This window comes from Arvicola amphibius, chromosome 1 (assembly GCF_903992535.2).
Source record: "Arvicola amphibius chromosome 1, mArvAmp1.2, whole genome shotgun sequence".
Taxonomy (NCBI): domain Eukaryota; kingdom Metazoa; phylum Chordata; class Mammalia; order Rodentia; family Cricetidae; genus Arvicola; species Arvicola amphibius.
The window spans coordinates 130,080,921-130,096,028 of NC_052047.1; the positions used below are offsets into that span (position 1 = coordinate 130,080,921).

The following is a 15,108-nucleotide window of genomic DNA, read 5'->3' on the forward strand; positions in this document are numbered from 1 at the left end:
CTTTCACAGCCTCCCGGTGCCACCTCATACTTGCTCCTAGTCTCCCTTCCCTGTAACAGAATGTGACCCCCAACTCCAGACGCGATCCCCTGTTCACCGGTTAAGACTTCCACTCTTCCCTTAGGTCTGCATCTGCTGTCTTTATGAGCTCAAACCTCATTTCTTCTCTGACCACTTCTTCATCCCTAGTCAAGGAGTAGCAACATGCATTTTCCATTTGACGGGGAACACTTGGTGAACTTATTTTTCAGGCTCCACTTGCCATGACTTGCCAGTTAGCAGGTGATGTGCATTGAATTAACAGGCAAGTTGCGGGCACAGAGGGGCGATTTTTCTGGGGGCACTGGTTGGGATGGACAAGTGGAAGTTTCTTGAAGGGTGCCGAGGTTCATGTGTGTGTGTGTGAGTGTGTATGTGTGTGTATGCATGCACACACACGCTAGAGACTCTAGGAATGTACAGTATACATCAGGGTGTACTTTCACGGCTGTTTTTTACATCCCAAGGCTTTCTAGTCTGGGGGGTACCAAGCCAGGGTTGAAGTATGCTGCAGATGCTGGAGATACTAATTCCAAAGCAGAGGTGACACACAACCAGCTGTTCACCTAACCTCCCCCGCCCAGAGGCAGGAATGAGGGAACAGCTGCCACGTTATAGGGGACACATTTCCTGGGATCCCAAGGCCTGACTCACCAAGAGGGAAGAGCCCTATCCTTGGGGCTTTCCCCTTAGCTCTGAGGTGTTCGGGACCTAAGAGATGCCACAGGGCCACGTGTCTGTATTTACATCTTTATTGTCTCTTCCTCCCCCACCCCCAAGGATTCTTAGGTTCAAAGTAGCCAGCACCGAGGCCCAATTATCTGAAAGCTGATGTAGTATAGGTGGAAGAGGCCCTCTCCAGGCCTGGGAGCTGGCCGGTTGGGCCACATTCCAGGCCTGATGGGTGGTGTGACAAAGAGCCAGACTCAGCCCTGGATCAGTGGAGCTAGCAGGAGCAGAAACACAGCCGCAACCTTAGGGGAGCTTGCAGCGCCTGCCAAGTCTTGGGGGCAGAGGTCACTGTCTTCAGAAGGCCAGTAGGGGGAGCCACTGGGATGCAGAAAATGGGCTTCTTCCACTGTTTGCGATATCCACGTAGCTTCAGGGCCAATGGCTGCAAACAGCTCCTGGCTACCTCGAACAGCCATGCCCATGAGAACCCAGGGCCCTCCCTCAGTCTGGCACAGGAGGGAAGGTGCTGAGGTCACCTGCAAAGTTGGAGCCAAGGCCAAATGGGTCTGTTACCCCTGCATCTGGTTCTCTTACCGTCCCTAGGGTCCAGTCACAAAGTACTACATGTCTCCACCCTTAGGTTTCCTGCTTCCTGGTCCCTCTTTGGTCCAGGCCAGAAATTCTTGTTCCTATCAGGAGCCCAATACCAATAAATTCCGATCTGAATAGGGTCTAGTCGTCCAGAACTACCTTCCCCTCCCTGGCCCAAGATGCACAGGTCCTTCCTGTACCTCACATCTATCTTCCTGCCCCTCAGTATAGAGGACGCAGAAGGTTCCGGGAGGCAGAATGCCCTGATAGAGGCAGTGACAGAGTCGTGGAGTCAAGATGGAGACAGCAGCAGCTACAGGAACTAGAGAGGAAAGAGGCTGTATAGGGCTCTGGTCTGAGGTCACTCCTCATTCCCATGACCCAAGGGCTCTCACCTCTGTCCTGGGGGTCCTTCCAGCCCAGCACCCAGCAGCTGGCCCCTGGGGGAATACCCCCTGGGTGTAGGCAGATGGGCAGAGCTGATGGGGAAGGCTCCACCTGAGAGTTCAGCTCCAGCAGGGCCAGGGGGGGCCTAAGTCCTAAGTGCCGGGGCAGGCGGATGCTGATGACAGAGCGAGATACCTGGTGGCCCTGTGAGAGGGAGCTGGCCCCTGCCTGGCCCAGATACACTTCGATGTAAGGCACTGTGGTAGAGCCCAGCCTGTGGGAACAGGAAACAGCATCTGCTCCTATTTCTTTCATAACAGGTGAAGTCCTTCCCAGCAGAAGAAAGGGGCAGAGTAGGTCTCTTGGACCATGCAATTGCTTTGTGATTTCTCTGCTGTCTCAAAAGATCTTACCCCCACCAAAAGCCAACCAAACCAAAACATTTCAGCAAAAAATTCCCACAAGGCTTCCCCTGTACTGTATGAATCCCAGAGTGACAAATGTCCTACTACTGAAAGAATCCTTGATTTATCACCCAATTTTTCTCACCTGAGAATACAGTGAGTAGCTGCTAGGACCCAGCCTGGGGCAACCAGAATCCCAGTGCAGACTCGATTACCAGTCACATGCACCTCTGTCAGCCAGGGCCACAACACACCAGCTGGAGTGGCCTTTGGCCTTAGGCCACAGGCTAGAGAGAGGAGGTGGCCATCTCAGCGGGAGTTCCCAAACTGCTGCCTGGAAGCCTTGCCACGATCTAAGAACTCCCAGGAAGTCCTAAAGTCTCACAGACCCCTGCTCACCACCATGCTCAGTGTGTGGGGGACAAATCTGTTCCTCAGTCTCCTCCCCCTCAGGGCCCCAGTCCCAGGTCAGCTGGTCCTCCAGGTAAGCTCCCTGAGTCACATGACTAATCCATGGCGCGTGAGTCTGCAGCGGGGAGAAGGCTCGGGGACGGAGACAACCACTTGAGAAGGTTCTGTATCCAGCCAGGAACCACGTTCCCTCCTCACGACACAGAAGGCTCCAACTGGAATCTTTCTGTGGCAAAACAGTGGTTTTACTAGCGTGAGCACTCAGCTTTCTGGGCTTTCCTGGGATCCTGATTCTCCTTCCGTGGACTAATCAAGCATCCTTCTGGTCGAGTACCAACACTAATTTGCGTAAAAATCTAGCCGTCACTTAGCAAATTCCAACACCTTTTCATCCCACGCCCTTCTTTCCTTCTTTCTCTGATTTTTCAAGACAGGGCTTCTCTGTGTAGCCTTAGCTGTTCTTGGCTGTCCTGGAACTTGCTCTGTAGACCAGGTTGGCCTCAAACTCACAGTGCTGGGATCAAAGGCGTGTGCCACCACCGCCTGGGCCCTGCACCCCCTTTTTAGAGACAGGGTTTCTGGCTGTCCTGGAACTCAAAGGCATGCGCCACTACCGCTTGGCTTCAAGCCCTCTCAAAATTAAAATTGCCAAACTCGGGCTGAGGAGATGGCTCTGTCGGGAAAGCACTTGCTTCACGAGGACCCAGACCTGGCTCTCCAACACTCAACGCGTTTAAAAAGAAGGAATAAGCCGGGCGGTGGTGGCGCATGCCTAGGCAGGTCTCTGAGTTCGAGGCTAGCCTGGTCTACAGGGTTTGCTCCAAGACAGCCAGGGATACAGAGAAAAACAGTGTCACAAAAAAAAAAACAAAAAAAAAAAAAAAACAAAAAAAAACCACCGAATTATCTAGTGATGGCACCACAGGCACGAGGCCCGGAGCGCCCCGCCCCCATTGCTAGCTCCTCCCGCCTCCAGTTGAGTTCCGGCCGGGGCGGGATGGTCGCGGCGAGCTCCTGTCGCTCACCCAGCATCGTCCCGCCTCTTCCTCCTCCTGGTAGGCGGGGCACAGCCAGTGGGGCGGATCTCCCGGCGGCGGCACCGACTCCCCCTGGCGACCGTACAGGCAGTGACACCACCAGCTGTTCAGCAGCTGCGCCTCCAGCTGCGCGCCGGAGCCGGCTGCGGATTCTGAGAGACCGGGAGGCGAGCGGGTGCTTCGGCCGCGTGGTCCCCGCCCCGCCCGCCCGCCCGCCCCACCCAGGCGGTGTTCCCGCGCGGCCCCGCGCACCCCCGCGGCCCCAGCGAGCCAGGCGGCAGCGGCTCCCGGGCAGGAAGAAGTGTTCGGGATGGGGCAGGCACACGGCGCTCGGGGCGACGGTCAGGTTCACGCGCGTCCGCAGCTGCAGCAGCGCCAGGTCCGAGGCCGAGTCCCTGGAGGCGTTCTCGTGCGGCACGAGGCGTGCCACCCTCTCCTCCACCGGACGCGAAGGCAGCAGCACCCGCCAGGCTTCAAGGTCGCCGGGTGGGCTGTCAGAGGCGCGGGGCTGCTGGATGGCGACGCTGAGGACGCGTGCGCCTTCAGCACTCACGCTGCAAGCCTCACTTCCCAGGCTTAGACTGCATCTCGGGGTTGGGATGCTTCGCCCAGCGCTGGAAACGCGCTCCCTATTCTGAGTCTGTTCTCTGGCTCTCGCGTTTTGGACCGAGCTTCCTACCCACCCTTGCCAGACGTCCCCTCTTTGTGCCGGATTTTATAATCTCCAGCGGGGACCCCACCCTACCACCCTACAGACTGAGCAGTAACAACTCCCACCCCAGAGGAAGGACTGAGCCTGTCTCTCCGACTGACGTGCGGAGGTGCAAGAGTGCCGGATACGTGGATTCTCACTCACTCCAGAAAGCAGCTGGCGGGTGCCAAGACCCAGCTGTCAGACACCAGAGCTCCATAGCAGGGTCTGGAGCCTGGCACCGTCACCTGGGCCTCCCAGGGCCAGCTCCCTGGCCGCGAAGCCTTCCCGCACTCTGAGAGATGAGAGGAGAGGCCTGGGTCAGGAGGTCTGCAGAAATCCTTAGCCCTGCAGCCTCCCCCCTCCCCGCTCAGTTTGAATCTGCCCAGTCCGGCTAAGCCAGGTTCAGGGCATCACCCCTTCACCTGGTTGGGCAAAGGTACAGTTTTCTTCTCCGGGCTCCCAGGGTCCTGACTGGGGCTTCTGGAGCTGGCTGGGAAAGGCAGGCCCGGGCTCTGAACCCATCACATGTTCTCTTATCCACGACTCGTAGGGAGCCACTGCGGTGAACACCCCAGGGCGGTTCCTCCGTCCACAGCCAAAGCCAAAGCTGGTGATTCCCGCCAGGAACCAACGGCCGCCATCCTCACAGACTAGCGGTCCCCCAGAGTCACCCTAATGATAGATGACTTAAGTCAGAGATCAGTTCAAGAATCTACAGCCCGTTTGGGGCCTAACATACAGCCACCGCCACCTTCTAGCAGCCTTCCTTAGCTACCTTCACCTCTGTATTATCTACAGCCCTAATCAGAAGAAAGCACGGTAAAGAGGAACCACCAAGTAGCCAAAGCCAAGGAAGAGCATCCAGACATTGCATCAGCGACCTTTCCAGAGAACCCTGTGGGTCTCATCCAGAACTGAATGATTTTTGTAATAGTTCACCTCAGAACTGTGTCTGATTTCTATGGTTTCTAAATCACATCCCTAAAGATTTGTTTTGGGCCAGGCTTGAGCCCAGGGTCTCACAAATGCTGAGCTCCACCTCTCAGCCAACTCTTTAAAAAGTAAATCAAGCGCTAGGGGCCGGGGTTGCTCAACTGGGAAAATGGTTACCTTGCAAGCTCAAGGAGCTGAATTCCAGCTCCACAACTCATGTAGAAATACGGTGACCCGAACTACACGGGAGGCAGAGGCGCATGTCCTCCCCACTTGCTGGCCTGTCAGCTTAGCCTAATTGGTGAGCGCAAGACCAGGGAGAAGCTCTGTCTTAAAGGAGGTGGACAATATTCCTGAAGATGACACCCCAGGTTGTCTTCTGTCTGCACACACATGTGCACACCTGCACACATATGTACACACCTGCACACATATGTACACACCTGCACACATGCACACAATCACAAAAAGAAAAGAAATTGAAGTCAAGCTTGGAGGTACATACCTATAGTCCCAATACCTGGGAGGTGAAAGGATCAAGACTCAGTGACATAGCTATTTATAGGCTAGCCTGAGCTACATGAGACTGTCTTCAAACAAAGAAACAAAAAGAGGCCCAGTGAGGTGACCTGGTGGCTAGAGGCACTTGTTGCTAAGCCTGAGGATTTGAGGTCAGTTTCCAGGACTCATAGGATGGAAGATGAGAATTAATTCCCGCAAGCAGTCACTTGATGTCCACACATGTGCTTTGACATATAGAGTGTAACACACACACACACACAATAAACAAATAAATGTTAAAAAGAAAATAAATTAGAGATATTAGTTGAAAAAGATGCTGCAAGTGTTAGGCAGCATAGTAAGATATTGACCAGGTGGTGGAGGCACACGCCTTTAATCCCAGCACTCAGGAGGCAGAGACAGGCGGATCTCTGTGAGTTCGAGACCAGCCTGGTCTACAAGAGCTAGTTCCAGGACAGGCTCCAAAGCTACAGAGAAACCCTGTCTCGAAAAACCAAACAAACAAACAAACAAACAAAAAAGTCTTGGGACTGGAGAGATGGAGAAGAGACCTGGCCACTCTTCCCAGAGGACTCAGGGTCAACTCCCAGCGCCCACAGGGCGGCTCACGACTATCTGTAACTCCTGTTTCAGTGGATCTGATGCCCTCACACAGATATACATGCAGACAAAACACCAATGCACATAAAACAAATAAGTAAATGAATAAATACGTTTAAAAATAGAAGGCTCAACATTTTGTAGAGTTATGCTACCCAGAACAGTAGCTAACAGCCCAAAGCAACTATTATTATTTGAGATTGGTTTAGTGTTTTATGTATGTGAGTGTTTTGCCTGCATGTATGTTTGTGCACCACAGGTGGGTCTAGTGCCTGTGGAGGTGAGAAGAGGGTGTTGAATCCCCTGGAACTGGAGTTACAGATGGTATAAAGGTTCTGGGAATTGCACCCTGGTCCTCTGCAAGAGCAGCAAATGCTCTTAACCACAGTGTCAACTTTCCAGTTCCAATTATTTAAATTGAAACACAGTTTTGGTTTCTGAGCCCCTCTAGCCCCTACCCCCATTTTGTTTGAGTTGAGATAAAGTCTCATAAAGCCCAGGCTGGCCTCAAATTCACTGTGTAGCTGAAGTTGGCCTTGACTTCTGGTCTTCTGCACCTGTCACTCCATGAGTTCTGGGACTGTAGGTCTGTACCGTGGCTCTCCGCTTCTGTGGTGCTACGGCTCAAAGTCTGGGCTAGCTGAGCACTCCAACAACTGAACTCTCCCAGTGTTTCTCTCAACTTTGTGTGCCTGTGTATGTGTGCGCGTGCATGCATGTGTGTGCGCGCGTGCGTGTGTGCGCATATGCATGTGTGCGCGTGTGTGAGCATGCGTGTGTGCGTGTGTGCGTGTGTGAGCATGTGTGTGTGTGCGCGCATGTGTGCATGTGTGTGTTGGAGGGCTGAAGACAACTAACTTCATGGAATCAGTTCTCTCTCCACCTTTATGTGGGCTCCAGGATTTGAACTTAAACCACTTGTGTGACAAACACTTGTCCCCTCTGAGCCATCTCACAGGCTATCATGTGAGGGGAGGAGCGGTGTACGCTACATTACATATGTAGAAATCAGAGAGCAGCTGTGGGGTTGGCTCTCGCCTTCCACCTCCAGCTGCAGTGATAGGACAGCTTCTGAGGTAAGTCCTTCCTCGGTGAGAACCTGCCCAGGCCCCTGCTTAGCCACTGAGGTCTGAACACTTGGGATCTCATATGTCAATCTTCTGTATTCAAGGATTACAGCCCTGGAATCCCACATGCAGCTTTTCCCCTCCTTTCATTCCTTTTCAACAACACACATGACTAGCAGCTGCCATACTGGATAAACAACATTTTCCATAGTTGTTTGATTGTTTTTGTCTTTCGAGACAGGATCTCTCTGTAGCTTTGGAGCCTGTCCTGGAACTAGCTCTTGTAGACCAGGCTGACCTCAAACTCATAAAGATCCGCTTGCCCTGCCTCCCGAGTGCTGGGATTAAAGGTGTGCGCCACCACCGCCCGGCGACATTTTCCATAGTTAAGGAATTTTTTTTTTCTTAACTTAACAGGGTGTCTGTGCAGCTTTGGAGCCTGTCCTGGAACTCGTTCTGTAAACCAAATTGGCCTTGAACTTAAAGAGATCCGCCTGCCTCTGCCTCCCGAGTGCTGCGATTTAAAGGAGCGCACCACCATCATTCGGCATTTATTTATTTATTTATTTATTTACTTGAGACTATGTAGCTCAGGCTGATTTTGAACTCAGAGATCTGCCTGCCTCTGCCACCTGAGTGCTGGGATTACAGGAATGTGCCACAGTGCCTGGTCTTTCCGTTTTTAAAATTACAATTATTTATTTATTAACATAACATGTAGAGGTCAAAGAACAACTCTCAAGCTGGAGAGATGGCTCAGCAGTTAAGAGCACTGGCTGCTCTTCCAGAGGTTCTGAGTTCTGAGTTCTGTTCCTTAGCTGCTTCCTATGGGTTAGGAGACCTCTCACCTGGCAGGTATCCTTGCGTCCCTCTGGATAGCCAGCACACAGCATCCCTGGCAGCAGCTGGAAAGTCAGGTTAAAAGGGCCAGGCCGGCTGTAGAGACACTGACAGGCAGCTTCTCCCAGCAACCTTAGCTCCACTTCCTGTAGCACCCAGGGGAGAGGCAGAGGGTCTGAGGGCAGAACCAGAGAGCAGATACGATGAGTCAGGTATGAAACACTCATCTCCCCAGGCCTTAACTTTGTCCCTGTCTGCTGCCTCCTGGACATCTCTGTCAACACGTCCCCACTGGGTCTGCAGATGTAGCTCAGCTGATAGACTGCTTGCTAGCATGCGTGAAGGCCTGTGTTCGGTCCCCAGAACTGAGCCATCCAGGTGTGGTGGCACATGCTTGAAATCCCAGAGCTTGGGAAGTGGAACTGGAGACTCAGAAACTCGAGGTCATCCTCAGCTACATAGCAAGTTTGATGCCATATTGGGTTATGTGAGACCTTGCCTTAGGGGAGAAAAAGATGGCACCTTGGCCTACCACCCTCATCACATTGTCTGCTGCTCTTATCTTCTCTCTAAGGCCCCTACTCAGGTTTAGCCTCCGTGAGCAGCTAGTGAGAGCTGTCGCAGATGATGGTACAGATTGTGTACCATACAAGGTCCCCAGACAATAATGTACTCATGGAGGAGCCAAAATCATTAAGCTCTCGACTCTGATATGGAATTGTATTCCCCCCCCCCAAAAAAAAGAGCATCCTTTTCACAAAGATATCATGTGTATTAAATACGGTCTTGTATCCATTTGCCAAACACAGAGACTGAAGTTTAGGATAAACATCTCAGCGTTCTGGCACATGCCTCTAACTCTAGCACTGGGCAGCAGAGAGGGGCAAATCTCTGAGTTTGAGGCCAGCCTGAAGTACAGAATGAATTCCAGGACAGTAAGGGCTACACCAAGAAACCCTGTCTCCAAAAAAATCAACGAAGGGGGCCAGCGATATGGCTCAGTCGTTAAGAGCACTGCCTACTCTTCCCAGCAACCACATGGTGGCTCACAACCATCTACAATGAGATCTGGTGCCCTCTTCTGGCCTGTAGGCAAACATGCAGGCAGAACACTATACATAATAAATCTTTTTTAAAAAATGAACAAAAAACAAAACAACAACAACAAAAAGAATCTGGGTGTCATCCCTGTCCTTCTGTTATTTTATTGGTTTTTCAAGACAGGGTTTCTCTGTGTGGCCCTGGCTGTCCTGGAACTCACTCTATAGTCCAAGTTGGCCTTGAACTCAGAGATATGCCTGCCTCTGCCTCCCAAGTGCTGGGACCAAAAGTGTGTACCACCACCACCTGGCCCTTCTCCCCCTTTTAAAAGATTATTTTAAGAATATGAGTTTTTTTGTTTTGTTTTGTTTTTGCCTGATTGTCTGTATGCATATCGCATGTGTGCCTGGTATCCCTAAATTTCAGAAAAGGGCATAGGACATCCTGGAAATGGAGGTATCTGGAATTACATTTGGTTGTGAACTACCATGTGGGTGCTGGGAACCAAACCTGGGTCCTCTGTCCGAGCAGCAATTGCTTTATAACAGCTGAGCCTTAACTCACCTTCCCCAGGTAGCTCCCAAGTCAGTTGTGACATCTCTGTATCCACTGTAACGCCCCAGTGCAGGCAGTATAATCCTGGGCCTGAGGGAGCAACCCAGCTTTCTGACTGGTCGGCTTCCTAATTCAGTCAGTACCTGCCACTTCCAGGAGCCATGTTTCTATAGTACAGCTCTGTGATTTTACAAACAGTAAATGAATGCTCCTTACCACTTTACCACTACCTGCTGCTGCTACTTCTTCCTCTTTTTTTTTTTTTTTTTTTTTTTTGAGGCAGGATCTCACTATATAGTCCTAGCTATTCTGGAACTCACTATGTAGATAGAGCATTCTGACCTCGGACACACACAGATCCATCTGCCTGCCTTTCCGAGCGCTGGGATTAAAGGTATGAACCACCACATCCAGCCTAGCTACTCCTTTTGACTAAAAGTGTCAGGAGCCAGAAACGGGTAGGGAAGGTGAAGAGATTCTTCTATTCTCACCCAGAATCCTGAGAAGCCAGGCTGTGGCTGAACCTGTTCTTGGAGCTCAGCTCGGGAAGTCTGGGGGTGGTCTGGGGACCCCTGAACTGATGGCTACTCTTGAATTTCAAGATCCTCACAAGGCATCCTTGTGAGTTTTGCCCTGCCACTCTGTCTAGCAACCTAGCCTTTCTCTAGGGCCCTCAGGATGGCCTCCATCTAACACGTCCTCTCTACACTGCCTCCCAGAAAATCTCCTGCTCTGGGGCCCTGACTCTTCCCACGAAGACTTCCCACGCCTCCCTGATACCTCCAGACCCCCTGCAAGCAGCAGCTGTGGCATCGCCTCCACAAAGCTCCTCTCCAAGCCCCCTGGCCCAGCGAAGTCTGACCAAAGAAGATGTGGAATAGCTATGGGTATGTTTGCTGGTGGCAAAGAAACACTTGGTACCGGGGATGGTTGAAACTACAAAAGTAGCCTGCCTCCTGACACCTTTCGACATAGCATTTACTTTTTAACTGATTTTACGGTTTGCCTACCCAGCATGGAGCAATCTCTGAGAAGGTGTGGGCTTTGCTTGTTATGTTCGCTGGTGTATCTCTTTCAGGGTTTGTCTAACACAGTGCCTGGCACATAGAAACATCCTCAACAAAAGCGTGAGCTAATGAATGTTCTGAGCAGGGAGAAGCGAAAGCGGAGAAGGGACTGAGAACGGGTGGATTGGACAGAAGGGAGGAATACGGAAGAACAAGCTGGGCTAAGCGTCAGTACTTGAACACCTATTATAGAAGGTAACCACAACCCATTAAGTTCGGCTGTGCCCATCTGAACCACCCAATACCCCCTGGGGCTGTTTTTCTCCTTTTGCAGGAGGAAGTGTGCAGGGGTAATGCTTTGTCTGAAAGAGCTGGGATGGAACCCGAGTCCGGCCTAAATCTAGAAGAGAGAACAAGAACAAAAACTGGGAGAAAAGGTGAGGCCAGAGGTGGGGCAACCTCTGGGGCAGAGGAAGGTACATAGAGGGAGGTTAGGAATTTTCCGTGGATCAGAACTAAGTCTCCCAAGCTCCGCCTGGCTCCTTCTGTTTAGGCCCAGCTTCTGAGGAGCCACCCATCGGAGGACCCAGCTTTTAGGGTGCTCCGGGACCCACACCTGCAAGGGCGGTCGCTCGCCCTACTCACCAGCCTCCTGGACATCTCCCCAGCCAGTGGCCCAGCAGGCGGTGCCGTGAGCGAAGCGGTGCGAGGCACGAGGCAGGCAGACTGGCCGCACCGAGGGGCTTAGCCTGGCGGGCGAGGACAGGCGCAGCAGAGCCAAGTCGGCGCCCAGTTCCACTCTGCTGTAGTTGTGTGGCACCAGGATGGCGGCCACTGAGCGCAAGTGTGCGCCGTCCAGGGGTCCGTCCTGGGAGTGCACGCCTAACAGTACTGACCATTCGTCCGCTGGCTCCAAGGTTCCGTTCCTGCTCCAGTGCCGGGGAGGGAAGGGGACTAGGTTGGCCCCACAGAGTCAGCAGATCACTTTGGAACTGAAGACTCAGAGGGCGAGAGATAGGGTCAGTAGGAACCCAGGAAGTGAGCAGTCAGATTCAGATTAGGGGCTGAGACAGTGGAAGTTAAAGGGTCAAATAGGACTTGGAGATGCCAATGTAGGCATTGGAAGGATAGTTCCTATTCCAGGGTGCTCAGCATGGACAACGTGGCATTGAGGGACAGGAAGGGTAAGCAGGGAAGATCGAGCTGCAGAGCCACCTTTAGTTAGCCTTTGAATGAGAGAGCTGAACACTTTGAAGGAGAGAGACTGTACTCACGTCACGAAACAGTGAGCAGCAGAGAGGACCCAGGAAGGGGCGATGAGAGAGCCCCCGCAGATGTGGCCCCCACCTTGGTGCAGGCTCACCTGCCATGGCCAAGTGCCAGGGTGCGCATCGGAGCCCCCCACAATACGGGAAGAAGGCTCAGGGCGACCGCAGTCTGTAATGAAGACCCATGGAAGTCAGAGCCCTGTTAGGGTTCTCCTCCCCTTCTGACCTTCAGACTCCAGAGACCCTGATAGCTCGGGAGAAGCCTGAATCTCCATCCACTCCTTCAATTTGCCCTTCCGAACATGACCAGGGCATGAGTTCCTGGGCTCTTCCAGTTCACTCATAACTTAGCCAGCCTGAAAAGTCTCTAAGAGTCAAGGCAGCCAGGTGTGATGGTGTGCGCCTTTAATCCCAGCTAATCCCAGCAGAGGCAGGCAGATCTCTAGGGGTACGAAGCCAGCTTGGTCTACAGAGCGAGTTTCAGGACAGCCAGGATTATAGAAAGGCAGCTTGGCTCAAAACAACAACAACAACAAAAAGAACCCCAAAACAACAACAACAAACAAACACACCCCCCCAAAAAAAACAAAAGGCCAGGCGGCAAATTGATGCACGCCCTTAATCCCTGTACTCAGGAGGGAGCTGCAAGGAGATCGCTGTGAGTTCAAGGCCAGCATGGATTACAGGGTGAGTTCCAGGACAACCAGGGCTACACAGAGAAACCCTGTCTTGAAAATCCAAACCAAACCAAACCAAAAATAACCAACCAAACAAACAAAACAAATCAACAAAACAAACCTAAGATCCAAGGCAACTCATGCCTCTCTCTTACCTAAGTCTTCAAATTCTCCTTGGGTAGGACTGATAGCTGGTAAAGAGAGGAAACACTCTGTGACTTCAACCCCGACATTGCCTAGCCCCCATCTTCCTCCTCTAATCCCATATTTGCCTCCCTAGTCCCATCCCCTTGTTATTGTTTCGGCCCCTTGACCTGCCTGCACCAAGGCACCTCACTTTCCCCTGTCTAGCTGTCTTACCTGAGTCCTGGAAGGCTCCTGGGATGGGGCTGACCACTGGGAAGACAAGAGGGAGGCAGGGAAAGGCTGGAGAGACGATGCACTTAGGTGAGGCTCTCGCTCCTTCCACCCAGGTCTACAGTGTTCCATCCGACAGCTGGCCTCCCTTTCCCCTTCCCCTTCCACACAATCCCCCAGGTTCTTGGTATGGCCCTTCTCTGTCTCTTTTGACATTTCACTGCCTCTAAAGGAAGCAGGAACTATATCCTGCTTTTCAGCTCTCTGGATGCTGGCATCCAGGCCTCCTGGAGCCCTGTCCTCTGAACTTACCCATCATTACAACCGGGACGAACAGGTGCCGGGACATGGTTCACTAGAGTCCGCGGGGTGGCGGGAGGCACAGAGACAGACAGTTGAAAAGCTGCTTCCTACCCACAGCCTGTCACTGACTGTGTCTGGTCCCTCCCGATGGTCCCAGGAGTAGCCCCACCCTTCCTGGCTAGAGCCCATTTACAGGAGGAATCTGAGAGGATCTGGGGCTGAAGGGGGAAAGTAGGGAGTTCAAAGGCCCCACCCCAAGATCCGGTGCATCTCACATATCTAGAGGCTCTGAATGGAAGTAGGGGAGGTGTCCCAGCTCCAGGACACCTGGATGTGGGCGAGATGAGCAGAGAACTCTCTGTGTCAAAACCAAGTCAGATGATCGTGGTGGACACATATGCACTGGGCTCTTGGAAGAGCAGGGCCAAGCTGAGCTGTAGCCCTTGGCATGACTCACCGGAGACCTCACCTTTGATTGGGGTGTGGCTTCCCCAGTGGTTTGGCCTTTTCTTCTCACACAGCTCTAGTTACTGGAGTTACTGGCCAGGGCTGGGGCAGGAACTCCAGGGAATTCGATTCCATCCTAACAAAGGGATCACCGACTTGGGCCTGCTGAGCAAGGCCTAGGGGTACTGGAGAGGACTGAGCAGCCTGGCTGGAACCTTCTAATGACCTCTGTGCTAGGGTGGTAGACTCCCAGCACTGTTGATCGCTCTTTAGATGACTTAGGAAAACCACTCAGCCTCTTGGCGTACTGCTTATCATTAGAAACTGTTTTTAAAAAGGTAAGGCACTGGGCACGGTGGGGCCCAGCTGTGATCCCAGCACTGTGAAGGCTGAAGTAGACAGAGTGAGACCCCCTGTCTTCACAAAGAACAGCCGGGTGTGTGAGGTACGGGATTTAGCTCCTAACAGAGAAAAACAAAGATTTTTATGGAGGAGTACAGGGGCCGGATTATACAGGTCCCTATTTCTACAGTGTATGGAGGCCGGAATTCTGAGCGGCCTGGCAAGGCACAGCTTGCACCTCCCACACAGAAGGTGGTCACTTAGCCTTTGGTAGTAAGACAGTTAGATGTCGTCTTAAGCAAAGGGTTAGGATATGCTGATGTCATTCTGCTCCTTCTGTTGTAATTTAGGAGGGGTAAGAGGTGTTTTCAGTCTACAGAGCAGGCATACGCTTAAAGTGTGGACGTGACCACAGTCATTCTCCCGGCTACCTAGGAAACAGAATGCGAATAAACTTCCCCTGCAGTTTACATTTTGTTATAAAAGCTGTTTGGAGAATAAATGTGGGTGATTTTCAGGCTGTGAACTCGGGATTCCATGAGGGATCCTTGAAAGCTTCCTCCCGATAAAGTCATGTGAGTTGTGTCTTTATTCCCACACCTCCACTCAGGAATGAGAAATAATTTAGGTCCGAGCTGGTTCCTGTGCAGTCCTGGCTGTCCTGAAACTCACTCTGTAAACTAGGCTGTCCTCGAACTCACAGAGAACTGCCAGCCTCTGCCCCCCAAGTGCTGGGATTAAAGGCGTGCGCCACCACCCAACCCATCACACCTATTTTATCTGGTGCTGGAGATAGGACTCAGGGCTTCCCAAGTGTAAGAAAGACAACCATTTTGCCAATCCAGCCATTTCCCCAGAACTTTGTTTTTAAAACATATTATTATTATTATTATTATTATTATTATTACTAGTAG

At 52.1% G+C, this 15,108-nt stretch overlaps 1 protein-coding gene across 4 annotated transcripts; it reads right to left on the reverse strand.

Moving 5' to 3' along the window:
- Positions 1–803: 803 nt before the first annotated feature.
- Prss36 (serine protease 36) lies at positions 804–13,451 on the reverse strand. Of its 4 annotated transcripts, none has more exons than XM_038343701.1 (15): positions 13,415–13,451; positions 13,106–13,141; positions 12,901–12,936; positions 12,075–12,237; positions 11,446–11,726; positions 8,206–8,372; positions 4,658–4,907; positions 4,398–4,527; positions 3,794–4,032; positions 3,530–3,693; positions 2,493–2,730; positions 2,239–2,380; positions 1,698–1,963; positions 1,503–1,624; positions 804–1,247 (listed from the first exon to the last, which is right to left on the reverse strand). In XM_038343701.1, the coding sequence occupies exons 1-15, from the start codon at positions 13,449–13,451 to the stop codon at positions 966–968; spliced, it is 2,553 nt and encodes an 850-aa protein (XP_038199629.1). In that variant the 3' UTR covers positions 804–965. The 4 variants fall into 4 exon arrangements, with proteins under 4 accessions (XP_038199629.1, XP_038199622.1, XP_038199612.1 ...); XM_038343694.1 differs by having other exon boundaries at positions 3,545–3,693; positions 3,794–4,065; XM_038343684.1 differs by having other exon boundaries at positions 3,794–4,065.
- Between the last annotated feature and the right edge of the window lie 1,657 nt (positions 13,452–15,108).